This window comes from Cygnus olor, chromosome 7 (genome assembly GCF_009769625.2).
Source record: "Cygnus olor isolate bCygOlo1 chromosome 7, bCygOlo1.pri.v2, whole genome shotgun sequence".
In the NCBI taxonomy this organism is placed as follows: Eukaryota; Metazoa; Chordata; class Aves; order Anseriformes; family Anatidae; genus Cygnus; species Cygnus olor.
In genome coordinates, this window is record NC_049175.1 from 37,662,226 (window position 1) to 37,678,226 (window position 16,001).

Below are 16,001 nucleotides of genomic sequence, written 5' to 3' on the forward strand. Positions count from 1 at the left end.
ACCTGCCGCTCTCTGTTTGTGTGCACAGTGGCTACAGCAGATAGAAGTGACTGAATCCGCACTGCAGCAGAAGATGCTGGACCTTGAGAATGAAAAGGTATCAAAAGCTGATGTGAATGAAACAGCGAGAACGACAACAAGAAGAGCAATCACACTACTGCCACTGTGGTTGCACTGACTTGATCTTCCTTGTGTCCTAGGAGCTGTTCAGTAAGCAAAAGGGCTACCTGGATGATGAGCTCGACTTCAGGAAACAGTCCTTGGACCAGGCTCACAAGGTGAGAAAAAACAGTCGTGACTGATTTGTGCCATCTTGATTACTCCACCTCATACAACATCTGTAGTCTGTTGTCTGTAGAAAAACTCTCTGCTTTTGACAGTACTGCCTGTGGAGTGACCCAAAGACTACACAGGCTGAATTTAAAACAAATCCTCTATACCCTGATCTAATAACAAGTTCCTTATGGACTGAGTTCCTTGTATTTGCTCGGTCCTTCCAGGTTTAGAACCTAAATATAAACTCATTAAACACAAATCTTAATTTAGCAGAGATTGTGGTTAATGACAATGTTTATAGTGACTTTTTACCTTCCAAAACAGAGATTCTAGCCTAGACTTTTACTTAGATCTTAGATTATGGTTTCTGCTACCAAAATATCTGGAGATAGTTTTGTGATTCTGCACATTTGAAATGACTCAGCTTTTAGGTCAGGTTCAATGAGCACATTAGCTGATCCTAACCCATTTCAACCATCTCTTCAGTCATCAGCTGTTTTATTTCCTTCAGTTAAAGTACAACATATACTCATGAAAGACATAGAAGCATACATTTTAATATAGATTTAGCTTATTCTTTCAGTTTCCTTTAAATCTTTAAAAATGTGTCTTTAAAAATATGTCTTTAAATGAAAGACATAGAAGCAATGGCGTTTTATGCTTGTTTTTTGGAAAACTATTGCCAATTTGGATGTCAAGTCATTTGGGAGAGCTTTTATTCAGTATGCTTTCTGGTCTTATACGGATGATTTTTAGACTGGTTTTGCCAAATGCTTAGCTTTACCTGGAGCCCATTCCTTGCAGAGTGGAAACCCTGGGAAATATGCAAGCCGTCCATACCTGTAGGCTTAGTCCCACCATGAGATCATCTCCTGCAGCCCTGAGTGCTTCTGAGAGTGTTTGATGCAGCCAAGGGCTGAAACTGTGGGATTTATCTTCAGAATTAAGCCCTGACAGTGGTTAGCACCTGAGTCCATAAATACGGGTAGGAAAAAATCATATGGCATTGCTTGAAGCTCCTGATAATATAACAGGGCCAGCAGAGAAGCTCAGTCACAAAGCCATGGTTATAGATTGTGGCACTACATGACATCCCTGTGGCTTATGGCCTGTCACTCTTTCACTTTACGTGTCCTGTCAGTTCTGGAATCCTGAGTTTGCTGAAGGATCCAAGAAAAATTGTTGCTCCTTAGCTCTGCCCCTTGTGGAGAAGGAACAAGCATAAAGAACTATGTCTCAGTACAGGCAGAATTAGCTGAGGATGATTTGCATTTTCCTGTATTCTTTAAATGCATCATGTGGGCATCCTCGGGCAATGTAATGGGCTTTACTCACATGCACAAATGCAGCCTGAAAGCAGCTAGAAAGCTTTGTTCTTCCCTGAAATTCTAGTGGCAAAAGCCATTTTGATTTGAATAATTTGTTTCACTTCCATGTTCCCTTTGTGCTCCTCAAGATGAGAAGCTGCTAATCTTCCCCCCAACTACAGCCAACAAGATTACCAGCTGTAACCGCTAAGCTTTTTGCACGGTTTTCACTCTGCTTCGCTGCTGACTGAGGATTTTGCTACAAGAAACACTTCTCTTACATAAAGACTGCTGGAACAACTGCTTTGGAGGCAACGAATTACCTGACTCTTTTTCTTTTCTTTACAACTCCATATAATCAGAGAGGTATAATGGTGGTGTAATCGAGGTGCAGGGACCAACAGTAAAATATGTTCCAAACTGAGGAGTTTTGTTACAGCATTGGCAGTTAACAAATATGCTGCTATTATTTTTAAAAGTGGAGCAGAATCTTCTTGTAATGTCCGACACAATCTTCCCTGCAGAGACACTGCAGTTACTTTCAGCTATTATCAGTCTCTGCAGCTCCTGCTATAATGTGTAATTCTTAATTATTCTTGTAAATGATGGTATTCTTCTGTCCTGACTCTGCTAAATCATAGTAAGAAAACACCACCAGCAACCTCAGATGGAAAAAAGTGTTGATTTTGAATTGAGCTGAATTATCACAACAGACATCTCTGGCAGCCTGCCTATGGTTCAGACCATACTGTTGCTGTCATGTTCTCCTGAAGCCAGAGAGGTGAAAGACATCACCGGCTTTGGAAAGAGTGTGCGAAGGTGCCATCATCTTCTGCTTTGTCTCTTGCTCTATGTCAAACTTCCTGAAAAAGATTTCAGCTTGGTTTAACTTGTGTGAAGGAAATAGCGTTTATCTTGGACTTTGAGGCAGAGGATATTACCTGGCAATGTCACCTGCCCTAGGAAGATGCTGTGGTTCTGGGGAAATATTTTCACACCATTTTCCCCACTCTTACATTTCTCACTAAATCTGGAGGGTACCTCCACCAGTGTGCATGAGAGACATCTTCTAACGCAGTGCAATAAAAGTTAAGTGTGCACTGGGGCTGCAGCCTCAGACTGCGGGAACAAAGCCCAGCTATTAGGTGTTTTGTATTTTTTTTAAGTGGCAGATTTGAATGGGACCAGATCCCGACAGCACAGAGGTAGCATGAGGTGTTTACCCTGTGGACTATTTTCTGTGCTGTCCTGTGCAGGAGACTCAGTACACTACCCCTCCACCTCTCCTGTTGTCTTACTGCAATAGGATTTTCAGTTCCTCACAAAATCCTCAACCAACCAGAGACGAGGTTAAGCTGACAGCCTTATATTGTTTTTGATTAGCAAATTCTGGAATTAGAAGCCATGCTCTATGATGCCCTGCAGCAAGAAGCTGGAGCCAAAATTTCCGAACTTCTTTCAGAAGAGGAGAAAGAGAAACTGAAGAGCGCCGTAGAGCAGTGGAAGCGCCAGGTCATGAGCGAGCTCCGGGAGAGGGACGCCCAAATCCTGCGTGAAAGGATGGAGCTCATTCAGCACGCACAGCAGGTACAGGCCAACACGAGGGCAGGGTGACATTCGGGATGGGACTGTCCCCCAGGTTGAAACACAATGAGCTTGTGAGCTCCATTCCTTCCCTTATAGAGCTGCACCAGAAATGTCTGGTGTTGGGGCCAGACTTCGATTTGCCTTAGAAAGTCCCTGAAGTCCCAGGGCATTTAATTGTCATGGATTTGTCACACGTGGTGCGTGACTGCTCATTAATCGAGGACTCATCTACAGCTTAAAACACAAATTCATTTTTTAGAAACAGTATATACAAGTCATATCTCTGAAAATAATAATACATCTTCTGGGTACATCTGTATTTGGTTGGTTAATAAATATTTTTTTTCTATTTAAATCTGACAGAGAATTAAAGAACTAGAAGAAAGAATTGAAGGCCAAAAACGGCAAATAAAAGAGTTAGAGGAAAAGGTAAGACAATTGAAATGAAGCAGCTGTTACACGTGTATGTGTCTATATCTTCATTTCATCTTTGCTAAGAAAAAACTTATAAAAAGTGATGTCGTGATAACATTTATTTTTATCATTTGTGTACATCCTATTACTGTAATTCTTTCTAGTCCCACCACTGTACATTCAGCCAGGCAGCTGTAATGTCCAAAGCTCTCATCCAACCCACACAGAGGTGCCTTTCTCATGTGTCCCTAAGCAGGACTGTTCCTTCCTCCCCTGGAGGCTTCAGTTCTATGTCCAGTCTTGGATGAAAACAGCTAGCTCAGAGACAAGCCAAAACCAGTCACAAAATAAGTGGGCTTCTGCAGCTCTTTCATTCCCCACTCTATTAACACAATGTGCTATGTGAGAGTGCTCAGGGAGACATTTTGCATTTGAAGTAGTTCATCTGAGAAGGAAAGGTTAAAAGCCTAAAATCAGTCTTTTCTTCCACTGTCCTTCAGTAAAGCCCTAAACAGAGGACTTTATGCAATTTATAGCACTGGGCGAGGATTTGGGGGTCCATCTACCTGGGGAAGTGGAAGGACAGAGCTGCTGCAATGGCAGGCTGAGGTGGTCATGTGTGTGTTTAGTGGAGGGATCTCCATCGACCTTTTCTCCCTCCCACCTTCAGCACATGCAGATGCAATGGCCCACATCTCTGGGAAGGGAACGGGGATGGTCCCTCTCTTCCGCTCACCTGCAGCCACTTCGGTCACTGTCACTGGAGAGAGCCGGCTGGTTAATGCCATCAGGCTTTGCTCTGGTCAAGCTATAACTGCTGAATTCTACCCTAAAATCACCCTCGTGTGAAATCATCTATTTCTAGAGAAATTGCCAAGGAGCAACTTGTTCAGGTGCAATATGTGTTGAGCTGAATGTTCGCCCAAAACTAAGCTGAAACCTTAGCAGTGCCTCTTTTTTGAAGTATCAGAAGAATTCAGCTAATGTTTTTCCTCCCCGTCTTCATTGGGCTGCTTGGCTGCATTTGGGTTGGGCTTCTCTGGGGTAGGGGATGTGATTCTCACCACACATGGGGTGTCTGCTTGAGTGATGGAGCAGAGCCTCTCGTCTCTCGGAAGTCACCTAACAGTTTATATTTCTTCTCAGCAGAATGATTTGTTGCACTCTGTCTGTAACCATCGCTTATTCTCAGCTAAACAAACTGTAAAATCTTATTCTCTTTCTTCTCTTCCATTTTTTTCCTTTCTTCCCTCCCCTTTTCAGTTTTTGTTTTTGTTTTTATTTTTCTCTTTAGCTTTCATTCTTTGGTCATAGTCCTTCAGGCCAAATGCAGAAGGTAAGCCCTTGGATTACACGTGGTGTCCCCTTCTCTTACAACGCAACAGAGCCTTCCCAGTGCTCCTCAAGCTGCTTCGTCACGGCCCGCGGGGTCTCCTGGGCTCCCCAGATCACCTGAAAATGGAAATCTCTGAAGCCTTTGAAATAATGTGATACCTGGGTACTAGCAGGCTAAGAGTTTGTCAAACAGAATTTTCTTCCTCTGAGGGAAAGGACAAGGAGAGAGAAAAACACAGCAGGCTTCAAAGCAAGGAGGCTTCTAGGAAATCAGGGTGTAGGCTCAGCCTGTGTTTGCTCCCCTGCTTGCTGTCGGGGTTTCTTTTTTTGCTCCTAACTTATTACTCTTTCTCTAATGTAAGCAGGAGCAAAAATGCCCATACATTTGTGCTTGGAGCGGTGGCAGAAATTGCCATGTCATGGATGGCATTGGAAGGGTCCCTGTAACTCATGAAAGTCGACAGAGTACAATACAAATCCTTTTTATTAGCTGTATAATTCAAACAGCTATTTACAAATATAACCCTTACGGATTTTTGTGCATGTTATTTTTGACTGGATATACTTTTCTTTGATCCATGCTTTAATATATTTTTTCTTGTTTCAGCCTACTGAGGAAGCTGGAATTGGTTCTACGGTTACTAACAGGAAGACAGCATTGATTACCAAGATAGAAAAAGAGACATTGCGATTTCAGAAAAAAAAACACACAATATATCTCATATTTTGCTACTGGAGGTGGCAGAACTAATCTTTATGGCCCTTTTAGACTAAAGATGAACTATCTTGGCTATGTGGAAATTTCTGCACAGGTGGAGTCTGCACCACTGAAATCTCTGACTGCATTTTCAAAAGCTGGAACTAAGCTGTCAAAGAAGAAAGCCAAAAAACCCCTCCCTCTATTAACAGTTACAGGCTTCTTCTACGGAGTCCTGTCTGTTGCTTGAAATAACTCTCAGCTTTACGTAAGGAGCAGTATACTAATTCAGATAAACTGAATATAATTTGGTTCCCTGCTGAGCAGGTAGTAAATTGCTTCTCTGTAGAAGTGACCGTGTCCTGTTTTATATGTCAGTCATTTATATTTGTGATTCATGGTTATTTAAGAATCTGTATTGAAAGAAGATTTTAGAAGGAGATCCAGAGGAATAACTCACCAAAAGATAAATGTGAATGAAAACAACGTGTTTTGTTCCAAGTTATTTTGTCATAACACAGGGTCTGTCCAATGGTTTGTTGAATATCCCACAATCCCAGTATTAGGGGAAAAACATGAAGCTCCATTTGAACCCTTCAGGAACTAAAGTTGTAATTGTTTTAGAGTTTTCAGTAGGCCACATCCCACAGCACAATGAGAAATCTGGCACAATAATTTATAGTTTGCCATTCCTGAATGATGCCAAAAGGCTTAATGTTGTCCCAGCAAAAAGCTCAACTTGAAAAAGAGTGAACCTGGAAATACATTATCCCTGGTCCCAGCGGTCTGAGCTGTGGAAGGTGACAAAAGGCAAAAGGAAGCACAAGTGCTGCAGAGCAGGAATACCAGAAGGAGGGGCTCAGGAGCCAGGAAAAGAAAAGTGGATCTTCTACAAAAACAGGTGAAGGAGGAAAAATCCAAAAGAAATCCAACCAGTATACTTTGCCAAATGGGAACTGAACCTGAGTGCACAAATCTGGATTTGGTGGTGAATGCTAAGAACTTCCCTGATTACATTGTTCCTACAATCCCCAGCAGCACAGGATGTTGGTGGAGAACTCTGCCTGTCCCTTGGAAGCATAAGGCAGACAGCAAAACCAAAGAGCTCCTGACAGGTAAGATGGATTGATTAATAAAAATTGATTTATTATGTAATTCTATAGGCTATATAACTTTCTTCATAACTGGATACTATTAATCTGTCTCACTCAAATGAAAATATTTATGATGATAACAGAGAAAATTTTGAGTTGACCAAGATCTTTATGTAAATATTATTTGTTTTACTTTAGTCTGTAAATTAGGTGTTGAATTTCAGTATGCTAACTTTATTTTTTTCAAATCACTGATCACTCAACAAAAAGTTGCTATTTAGGTAATGAAATGCGCTGTCAAATTTGTATGAGCATCAAGCAATCGTACTACATTTTAAATGAAATAGATAAAAATGTTCATTTTGGATTGAAGAGACAAATATTATTCAGATAAGCTTTCCAGTTCACCATTTCTCTTACCTTTTATCTAACTTATGCTGGTAACAAGTTACTTGCCTGGTAAAGATGATGGGAACAGTAGCGGGGTCACCCTAGCACTGCTGAAGCTGTCTTTTTTGGCATCTGAGCTGGAAGTCGCTCAGCTCAATAGAAGCTACTTCAGTACATTTTCCAGAGAGCGACATTGCCTCTTATTGAGTGCTGTAAGGCTAAGCATATATATATATATACTGCTCATAGGACTTGCTTCTGCTTCAGAGGAGGAATTGTCTCTTTGTACTTTAGCCCATCAGGTTTTGTTTGTTTGTTTGTTTTTGTTTTTTTTTTGGTGGTGGTGTTTTTTTTTCCAATACTTTTTCTAAACAGAATGTCTATCGAGTCTTAGTTTGAATATCTCTCTGACCTTACCCTGTTTGACTGCATATTATTGCCATGCCTCTCTGGAGAGGAATTCTGCCTTTAAAATCAGTCAGATGCAGAATGTCTGTGTATGGAGGGATGCATACAGGACGTATTAGAAACTATTTGTCTTTAGTGGTGCTTGCTGGAAATAATCTGTGCTCAGTGTTAGATTTGATGATGCACACTCTCCTTAGAAAGCTGCATGTGTACATCTCAGTCCTGTTGTTCTTTCAAGAGGGGTCCAAATCCTTCGCGTCTGTCAGTGTCACACTGGTCTCCAAGGGGCTGGCATTTCCTAGTCTGTAAGATCAAGGAGTTCCACGTATTTAGTAACCTAAAAGAGAAACTCAATGGACTCAAAGAACGAAAATAATAAAAAATCAGGAAATAATTGAGATGAATCTACATGACAATGGAGGGCTTTTTAGAGACAAAAACAGTTTAACAAAGATGACAAGCAAAAATCAGTAACGAAGACTTACCCAATGGAAATCAATAGAAAGCATACAAGACAAAACATAAATATATGAATCTCTTTAAGTATCTTGTTAGATTTGCAATATTTAACAAATAAAAGTGGTTTGGATTGTCATTAGTGCCCTCTGAAAATGTTTGTTGAAACAACTTTCCAGCAGAAAGTTAGATTTCAAGTAAATGCTTTTTTCTTTAGGAATGTGTGCTTTAACAAGAAGCACTGAGCTCCCGAGTGACGCCCTAGCACGTCACCTGGCATCCTGGGCTCGGTGCCATTGCCAGCTCCCAGACGGATAAAGCCCCTCCGTCCCCTTGCCAAGAGCTCTGCCTTCCTCTGAAGCCCCACGCTCGCCAGCTGCGTGGTTTTCCGCAGGCAGTATGTTTAGCTATGTGTGGGTACAGGGAGACACTTGGGGGTACACTTTGTGGGAACACTTTGAGATGTTTTATAAAAGCACGACTTGGGCACCAGGTTGGTGCGCTGGCTGTGGGCTGGCTCAGACCCCTGCGAGGCTGGGCGCTGCTGCAAGGCTGCGGGATGGCAAGGGGGAGACAGGGCCTGGGCCTGCTGCTCCTGGGAGCCCCGTGTTCGGGGCAGCTTCAGGAAGTTCTTCCAGGCACAGCTAGCTTAGCCGTTTTTTAATGGACATTCCAGTTGTTTCAGAGACTGTGGACTTCCAGAGGTAGGTGGCACTAGCATATTTCTAAAAACATGAGTTGTCAGTTAAGCTAAGAGAATTTTTTTTCTTGACATTAACTTTATATTTCTAGAAGGGTTTGAGTATCCCAAAATCTATACTTTTTTCCTGTGATCTTAGTTTTGTTTTTTTTTTTAAAATAATAGCACTTATTAAAACTCTATTTGATATTTATTTAAAATAAGTAGCATCTGATAAATATAATTCAAAGATAATCAGATATCATCTGATGTCAGATATCATCTGATAAATTTAATTCAAAAAACATCTGATAATTAGAATTCAAAGAATTCTATTTGGAAATTGTACATTATTGTTCTGTCATAAAAACCTGTTATTTCTTCTATTTGAGGCATAGAAATAAGATTTGCTGCAGTGATTGTTTGCTGACAAATGCAGTAATTAGTATCTCCTTCTTTCTGAAATATGCAAATGACTGAGGATTAGGCAGTTAGCTAAACAGAATGCATGTCTTCCTGAAAACTTGGACCTGAATGCACCTAGCCTTCTGCTTCTGGATATTATGTATAGAAGGACACACATCTGTGCTTGTTATGTAGTAAGTAGAAACACATGCAGACATCTCAGGAGTCCCCCTGTCTCCCCACCCCACTCCACCGAAAAACCCAAACCACACACCTGAGACGTGACTTGCTGAAGCCTAGGTTTGCAAAAAGATTTGGACTTGCACACACGAGCTTGTATTTGAATGCATGGGCTCTAAGAATTCAGCAGCATGTGTCTAAGCATGTATTCAGTCGAATCCTAAATTAATGTTGAGAATTACACTCATTTTTTGTGTGTTTGTCCAAAAGGCTGAGTGGTTTCAGGTGAAAACCTGTAAGATGCTGCCTAGCAGAAGGAAACCTGTCCCTCAGGTTGCAACAGCCCAGGAGATGATGCTGTTGGGCTTCACAAGACAATTTTCCCTGCTCCCTGTTTGCTGCCTACAAGCTTCCTGCCCAGCTCTCCCTCTGAGGCACTACCTGATGTTAAACTGTACTGAAGATCAGCACAGATAAAAATGGAATGACAAAGATAGGTCCTGTGTCTGCCCCTATAAGGAGATATTCCCTCCATGAGGAAGGATCACAGCTACCCAAAAGGAAGGTGTGGGGAGCTGGGGGTCGGCCTCTTCTCACAGGTAACTGGTTATAGGACTAGAGGGAAGGGCCTCAAGTTGTGCCAAGGGAGGTTCAGGTTGGAAACGAGGAGATATTTCTTCTCAGAAAGAGCAGTCAGGCGTTGGGACGGGTTGCCCAGGGAGGTGGTGGAGTCACCGTCCCTGGGGGTGTTCAAGGAGAGGTTGGACGTGGTACTTGGGGACATGGTTCAGTGGTGACGTTGGTGGTAGGGGGGTGGTTGGACCAGATGACCCTGGAGGGCTTTTCCAGCCTTAATTGATCTATGATTCTGTGATCTGGGTGGTGATCCAGTTTGATTCATGACTGCAAATGTTTCCTGTTGGTAGTAGAAGAAAGTTATTTAATTACTAGTTTAATTATTTTAAACTTAAGTAAAATATTGAAAAAATAATATTAGAAGTTTATATTTTTTTTTTCAGTGACAGAAGGCAGGAGAGCAGACCTCAGTATAAAAGATGGGCGCCGTTTTCAATTTGCACACGTGGCATGTGTGAACATGCTTCAGGAGTGTGGGGAGATGCATGTCCTCCCAAATCCCCCATGACTGTGACCAGTAGAGAAACAGCTTTAGGTTCACAATGAACAACAGTCCCAGAGAGTAACCCATACACTTTCCAGATCCTCTAACCATTGTGTTTCTTACATCAGTATGCTTTCATTTTAGGGGTGGTCTTAACGTTTTAAGGCAACATGGTGTTATTTCCTACTGTAGGCGCCACAGATCACTTAGAAATACCAATTTCAAATCTTCAGCATTTGACCTTTTATTCAGTGTGGGTAGTACCTATGAGTGTCTTCACACCAGCTGCACTGCAGTGGGGATGACCTGAGGCTGGCAGGGGGCATTTCACCCCAGTGAACGCCGAGGGTTTTCCCATTGGGGTCGCCTTCTTTTACACCAGTGCTGGATCTGTCCATGTGATCCTGTTCCTCTGGTAGATAATTGCTTTTCTTTAAATCACTCTATTGACTGCATAATCAAATTTCTCTTTTTTATTGATGTGCTTGAGTTGTCAGAAGAGATTTTTTTTTCAGGTCAGCAGCACATTTTTCCAGAAATTATCCACAGGGGAGATGATGAGCTACTAGAGCGTAAATTTTGCTTTATTGTTCTATCAACCACATCCTGTATATTTCCATGCGTTTTGAAAGGGGTCGTAAAAGGCTTACTTCACAGGGGTACAGAGATAAGGCTAATGAGTTACATTATTAGAATACCAATTGGGAAGTCATTGCTGTGCAGAATGACCCAAAACATCTTTGTTTAGCATAAGCCTGTAGAGAAGACACAAGTCTTTAGGAAGCCCCCACCATGGGATGAGCAGGAGAAGATAAAGCAAAAGATTCAAAGTCTGATTGTGTTTACTGTGTTGTATAGCTTGTGTAACTTGATCCCAGTAAAGAGCAGAATTTGGTTCAGTAATAGCAAAGTGATTTCCTGCAGACTGATAATAACCAGCGTACATAAAACGTAGGATGCCTCGTTGCACATTATTTCTGCCTTAATATTTCAGGAGTTGATATAGACTGCAATACATAGAAATGACAATGTCAGTCTGAATTTGCAGTGTCTGGAGATGAGATTAGGTAGAGGTCCACAGGCAGGAATAACGCCACTGATGGTGCTTAAGGACAGTTTAAGCACAGAGCGGATTTGAGGCATGTCTGGAAAGCTATTTGATCGTGGAGAGGTTTCAGTTCATAAAGCAAAAGGCTGCAATTTACTGTTTTGCTAATTCCCACTGGAAAACAATTGGAAACAGACCTGCTGAGATTTTCCATGTAAGTAGAACATCTGCTTTATGGTAGTAATCTGAGATGCTATTTCACAGCAACAGACCCTCACACAGGACAGATTTGTTGCTCTAACCTGGACACAAATAAACCCAGAAAATTCAATAGCATTATGTAATTTTCAATCAAACGCTCTTGGTTACAAAATACAGCCAGTTAAAATACTAAGCAGACAACAGTAAATTTCTGTAATGAAGCAGAACCCCAAAACAGTAAAAGGCTTAGAATTAACATTGCTGAAAAATATTTTCTACTGACACGTCTATTGCTTTTAAGATCAGCTTGAAGTCAGACATTTCAGTAATATGGGTGGATATAGTTTCAATACTCTTTCAGGGAACTCTGTTTTTATTTTGTTTTGAAAAGATGTTCACATCTGATTGAGACACAAGCAAATAGCCCCAAGCACAGGGGTGGGACAGGGGACTTTACCGGTGCAGACTGAGGTGTGCAGGACGCCTGACCGCAGTGTGGCCAGGCTGGGGCTGGGCTGCAGCCAAGCTGCTGGAGTACTTCCATTACATTTGAATAGTGCAAGGTCTGTTTGACCCAGTTTTGCTTTGAGATTCAAGAGTAAAATTAGCTCCAAACCCAAAAATGAATACAACCTAAACCGCATACTTTTTATGTATTTTTCTCAGAAAGCTCAGTGAAAGCATGGAAGTCATCAAAATGGTCAAAGCATGCGAGTCTCATATGCAGAGTCCTGTTTTGTGGTGTGGCACTTGATATATAGCACATAATCCATATGAGTTTCCTTATGTTTGTGATAACTAGCAGAGAGCTTTCTCTGAATGTAAACACTTGGTAAATCTGTGTACTGTAGTGGCAATTCCGTGCAGCATCTGCTTCCCCTTCAAAGCCTCCTGATCTTAGAGCCCATATTTTTCTTGGGAAATCTCAATTTCTGCTCTGTTGAGCTTTCATAAAATATGGGGTTAAACACCTTAATTAACATTTAAAAGAGCCCTTAGATCTGTTGAGAATTTCCACAGCTGTTGCATTTGAGGCAGTGACAGTGTTTGTTGGTGAAGCATTGATGGTTTCCATCCGCAGTGCGTGGTGGGATGTCCTCTGCTCACAGCTGTGCTCCGCGCTACAAAACTTCCCACGGGTGGAGAACAGAGTCTGGAATTTGGAATAAAATGTCCACAGAGACCTTTCTGCTTGAGCTGACCATTTCTTGGCACGCTTCACAGATTAGACACACTCTGCAGTGACAATTTGTTTCATGTGTATATCATATTAGTGATTTAATTTATTATTAACCAAAAACAAGCTAGCAATTATAACTGAGATACCCATTCAGTCCTAACTTGGTACAGAACCGAGAATTGTGTTGTAAAAGCCTGGTCCACTGAGCTGTTTTTAAATATATACATGGCCTTTTTAACCATTCATTTTCAAAAGTACACCCAGACATCATAGGTTCTGTTTTTTTGTTTTGTTTTATTTTGTTTTGTTTTCTGTTTTTGTTAGGCCTGAAACATTCTTCCCCTTAATTTTATTCTTGCAAGGAGACATTTTTAGAACACAGTAAACTCAGTAGTATCCTGAAGAATTAATTAGCTGGAAAATCTATTTTAAAGTGAATTCTCTTTTGAAATGCACTAAATTTGTAAATGGCTAACAGTGTGTATACACACCCCCACCACATATGTATATCTATGTAGATGTGTATGTATATATGTACAAAGATATATACTATATATATAGCATTCATTTACAGGACTTGTAGCAGTCAAAACCTTTTGGGAAGTTGTTATACATAATAGCAAAGAAAGAGAAAAAATATATATATTTTTTTGAGTTTACTGTAGTATAAATTAGCTGGAACCTCTCTTCGGTACCTGCCAAGGACCTCATCCTCTGAGCCCCATTTCATGCTGGTAGGAAGAAAACAACGGAATTTGATCAGCTGAAATAAAATTATTTTGACCAGTCTTCTATGTTTCATGCACATCTTTAATAATCCCCTCTACAGAGAAATCACCATGTTATATTAGCACTACAGACAGTCTTTGCAAAGAGGCAGAGCCCAGGCTAGTTTTGCAAGGCCGTACTTAGTGTAATCCTTAGCCTCCAGCTTTCCTAATGGCATTAAAGTGCAGAAAAGGGTCCCCACAAAAACAGCAAAACTTTAACACCTTTAAAAACTTTTAAAAAATATAAATCACACCTGGTGACACATTGTGGCCTTTCCAGAGCTCTTGTGGTAGTCTGACAGAGCTGGGGTTGCCCCGGTCCCTGCCCAAGGCTCGGGGCTGCTGGAGCTGGGTGCCAGCCCGCAGCCCGGGAGCTTCTTTTCCAACCTGAATGATCCTGTGGTTGTGTGATCTGTGGTTCTGTGATTCTCCTCCAGCCCCATGGAGCCTCTGGGCTTCTGCAGGGTTCCCCACGGCACCTTCTGTGCCTTCCCGCAGCTTGCTGCTTCCTGCTGGGCGTCCAGGAGCCTACTGATATTTATGTCTGATCGGAGGGGGAGATCCTCAAAAAGGCTTCAGCATCAGTCTGTCAGTACTGATCAGAAAAGCAATTATTTAAATTAAAGGTTTATGTCAGTAAAAAATTAAAAGTGAAATGTTTGTTTCCTCAGAATGATCTGAATGGACAGTGGGGAGAGAAACAAAAACCATCACTTGGTACTGTTCATGAAACCAGATGAAATCTGAGGTCAGTCAGGGGACGGAGGCGGGGATGTCTGAGCATGTCCCTTTCCCTTCGGTGGGGAACGGAGATGCTCAGCAAAACCCTTAACTATTATCTGGAGGACTGGATTTTGAGTGTAAATGCAAATTAGCTAGATTAAACTTAGTTTTTATGACAAGTTCACAGTGCTGTTGGCCACAACTTTTTGTGAATTCTTGCTCTTTATTTGTAAAGGTTTCATGCAATACACCTGAAAAAGTGGTACAGCAGTTTGACGGTATCGTGTGGTGGGAAGACGACATTGTGTCCCTTCTAGCACTAGTGTGTGTATACAGAAATACAGAAAGGTAAAAGGGTTTCTCTTGAGATGTATCATGGAGAATCACGGTTCTATTGATTTGTGGTTGGATAATAATAATTGAGAATAATGAATATTTGACTTGGTATTTAGCATTATTAACTATTAGCATTATTAACTATTAGCAAGTCGTGTTACCAAGCCCTTAAACACCCAGCTTTATCTTCTCAGCCTGGTTTCCTAAAGACACAGAAATGTGTGTCTGCCTTCCCAGGCCCAAACCAAGTAGTTTTGTCAAGTAATTCCAATTAAGGTAAATTCCTACAGATTGTATGAAAAGAGGATGGTGGCTGAGAGAGACAGAGGTTCAAACGAACGCACTTATGGACAGAAAGCTTGTGGCAGGTCAGTGGGCACAATGCACAGCAAAGCATAACAGAAAAGCAGGCCCTGGCAGTCCTGCTGCTGCTAACTGTGCTGCTTTTGGAGGCACTGTCCGAACGCAAGGCGAGTGTAGGACAGCCGTGGGCGCTCAGGCTGACTGCCCAGTGGCAGCTGTGCAGCCAAGCCGGCTGCTGGCAGCTTTCAGGCTCCGAGGGCAGGCAGCGGGCAGCGCGCCGGGGGAGGCTGAGCTAAAGCAGGATGGCCCCATAGGGGCTGTGCAGGGAACCTCGCGTCGGGGTGCTCGTGTGTATGGGATGCTGCTCTGTGACCGCCACTCGCCTCTGCTGTGCTGGGTGGTACCCGACACCCAGTTTTTCTGGTGAACCCAGTGGACCACGATGTCTCCTTGTAACTCTCATCTGCTCCAGGGTGGCACAAACGTAAGGGCTTCTTCCATACGTGTGTTGTGGCCAGCTTGCCAGATCGACCCTAATCCCTGTGCATGCACCTAGGTGTGTGCACTGAGCCCTGCGCACCCCAAACCCACTGCCTTTGCTGCATACATGCAGACAGTCCTCAAGGCATTTATGCAGTGGGGTGATATGCACAGAGATTGTGTCCGCACTAATGGTCAATTAGAAATCCCAGGCAAACCTCCTCCAGGAAAAGAGGACCTGTCTAAGAAAGTAAGACCTGTGATGGCCTTATTACAAAGATCTGTAGAGGCAGATGTAGGAAAATTTGTTGTGTCAATGGCTTTTTCTAGAGAAAGACTGTCCCAGTGGCCTGCTTCACTCTTGTTACAAGTAAGAAAATACCCTAGGGATATAACAAATTGATAAAATGAGAGTTACAATGACCGTCAAGGAGATCCCATCACGCATTAGCAATGCTGTGACAGTCACTAAGGTAAGAAGACTGTAAAATCCTCACACGTTGTCAGATCAGAGCAACCCAGTCAGCCTGTGCTGACCGTACCGATAGAGTGACTGCAGAATCCTAACGGCTGGATGTGTATAATCTAACAGATTTATGAGAGTGTTAATTG

General features: G+C 42.1%; 1 protein-coding gene across 4 annotated transcripts in view; it reads left to right on the forward strand.

Moving 5' to 3' along the window:
* Positions 1 to 16,001, forward strand: part of JAKMIP3 (Janus kinase and microtubule interacting protein 3) — an 89,520-nt gene that overhangs the window by 65,672 nt on the left and 7,847 nt on the right. For 3 of the 4 annotated variants that reach the window (XM_040563953.1, XM_040563952.1, XM_040563954.1), the window contains exons 19-23: positions 29 to 97; positions 201 to 278; positions 2,967 to 3,170; positions 3,534 to 3,599; positions 5,527 to 6,731. In XM_040563953.1, coding sequence (XP_040419887.1) covers positions 29 to 97; positions 201 to 278; positions 2,967 to 3,170; positions 3,534 to 3,599; positions 5,527 to 5,670 — 561 coding nt within the window. In that variant the 3' untranslated portion in view covers positions 5,671 to 6,731. Of the gene's footprint in view, positions 1 to 28; positions 98 to 200; positions 279 to 2,966; positions 3,171 to 3,533; positions 3,600 to 4,878; positions 4,921 to 5,526; positions 6,732 to 16,001 lie in introns of all 4 variants that reach the window. The other variant, XM_040563955.1, reaches the window with a different exon arrangement.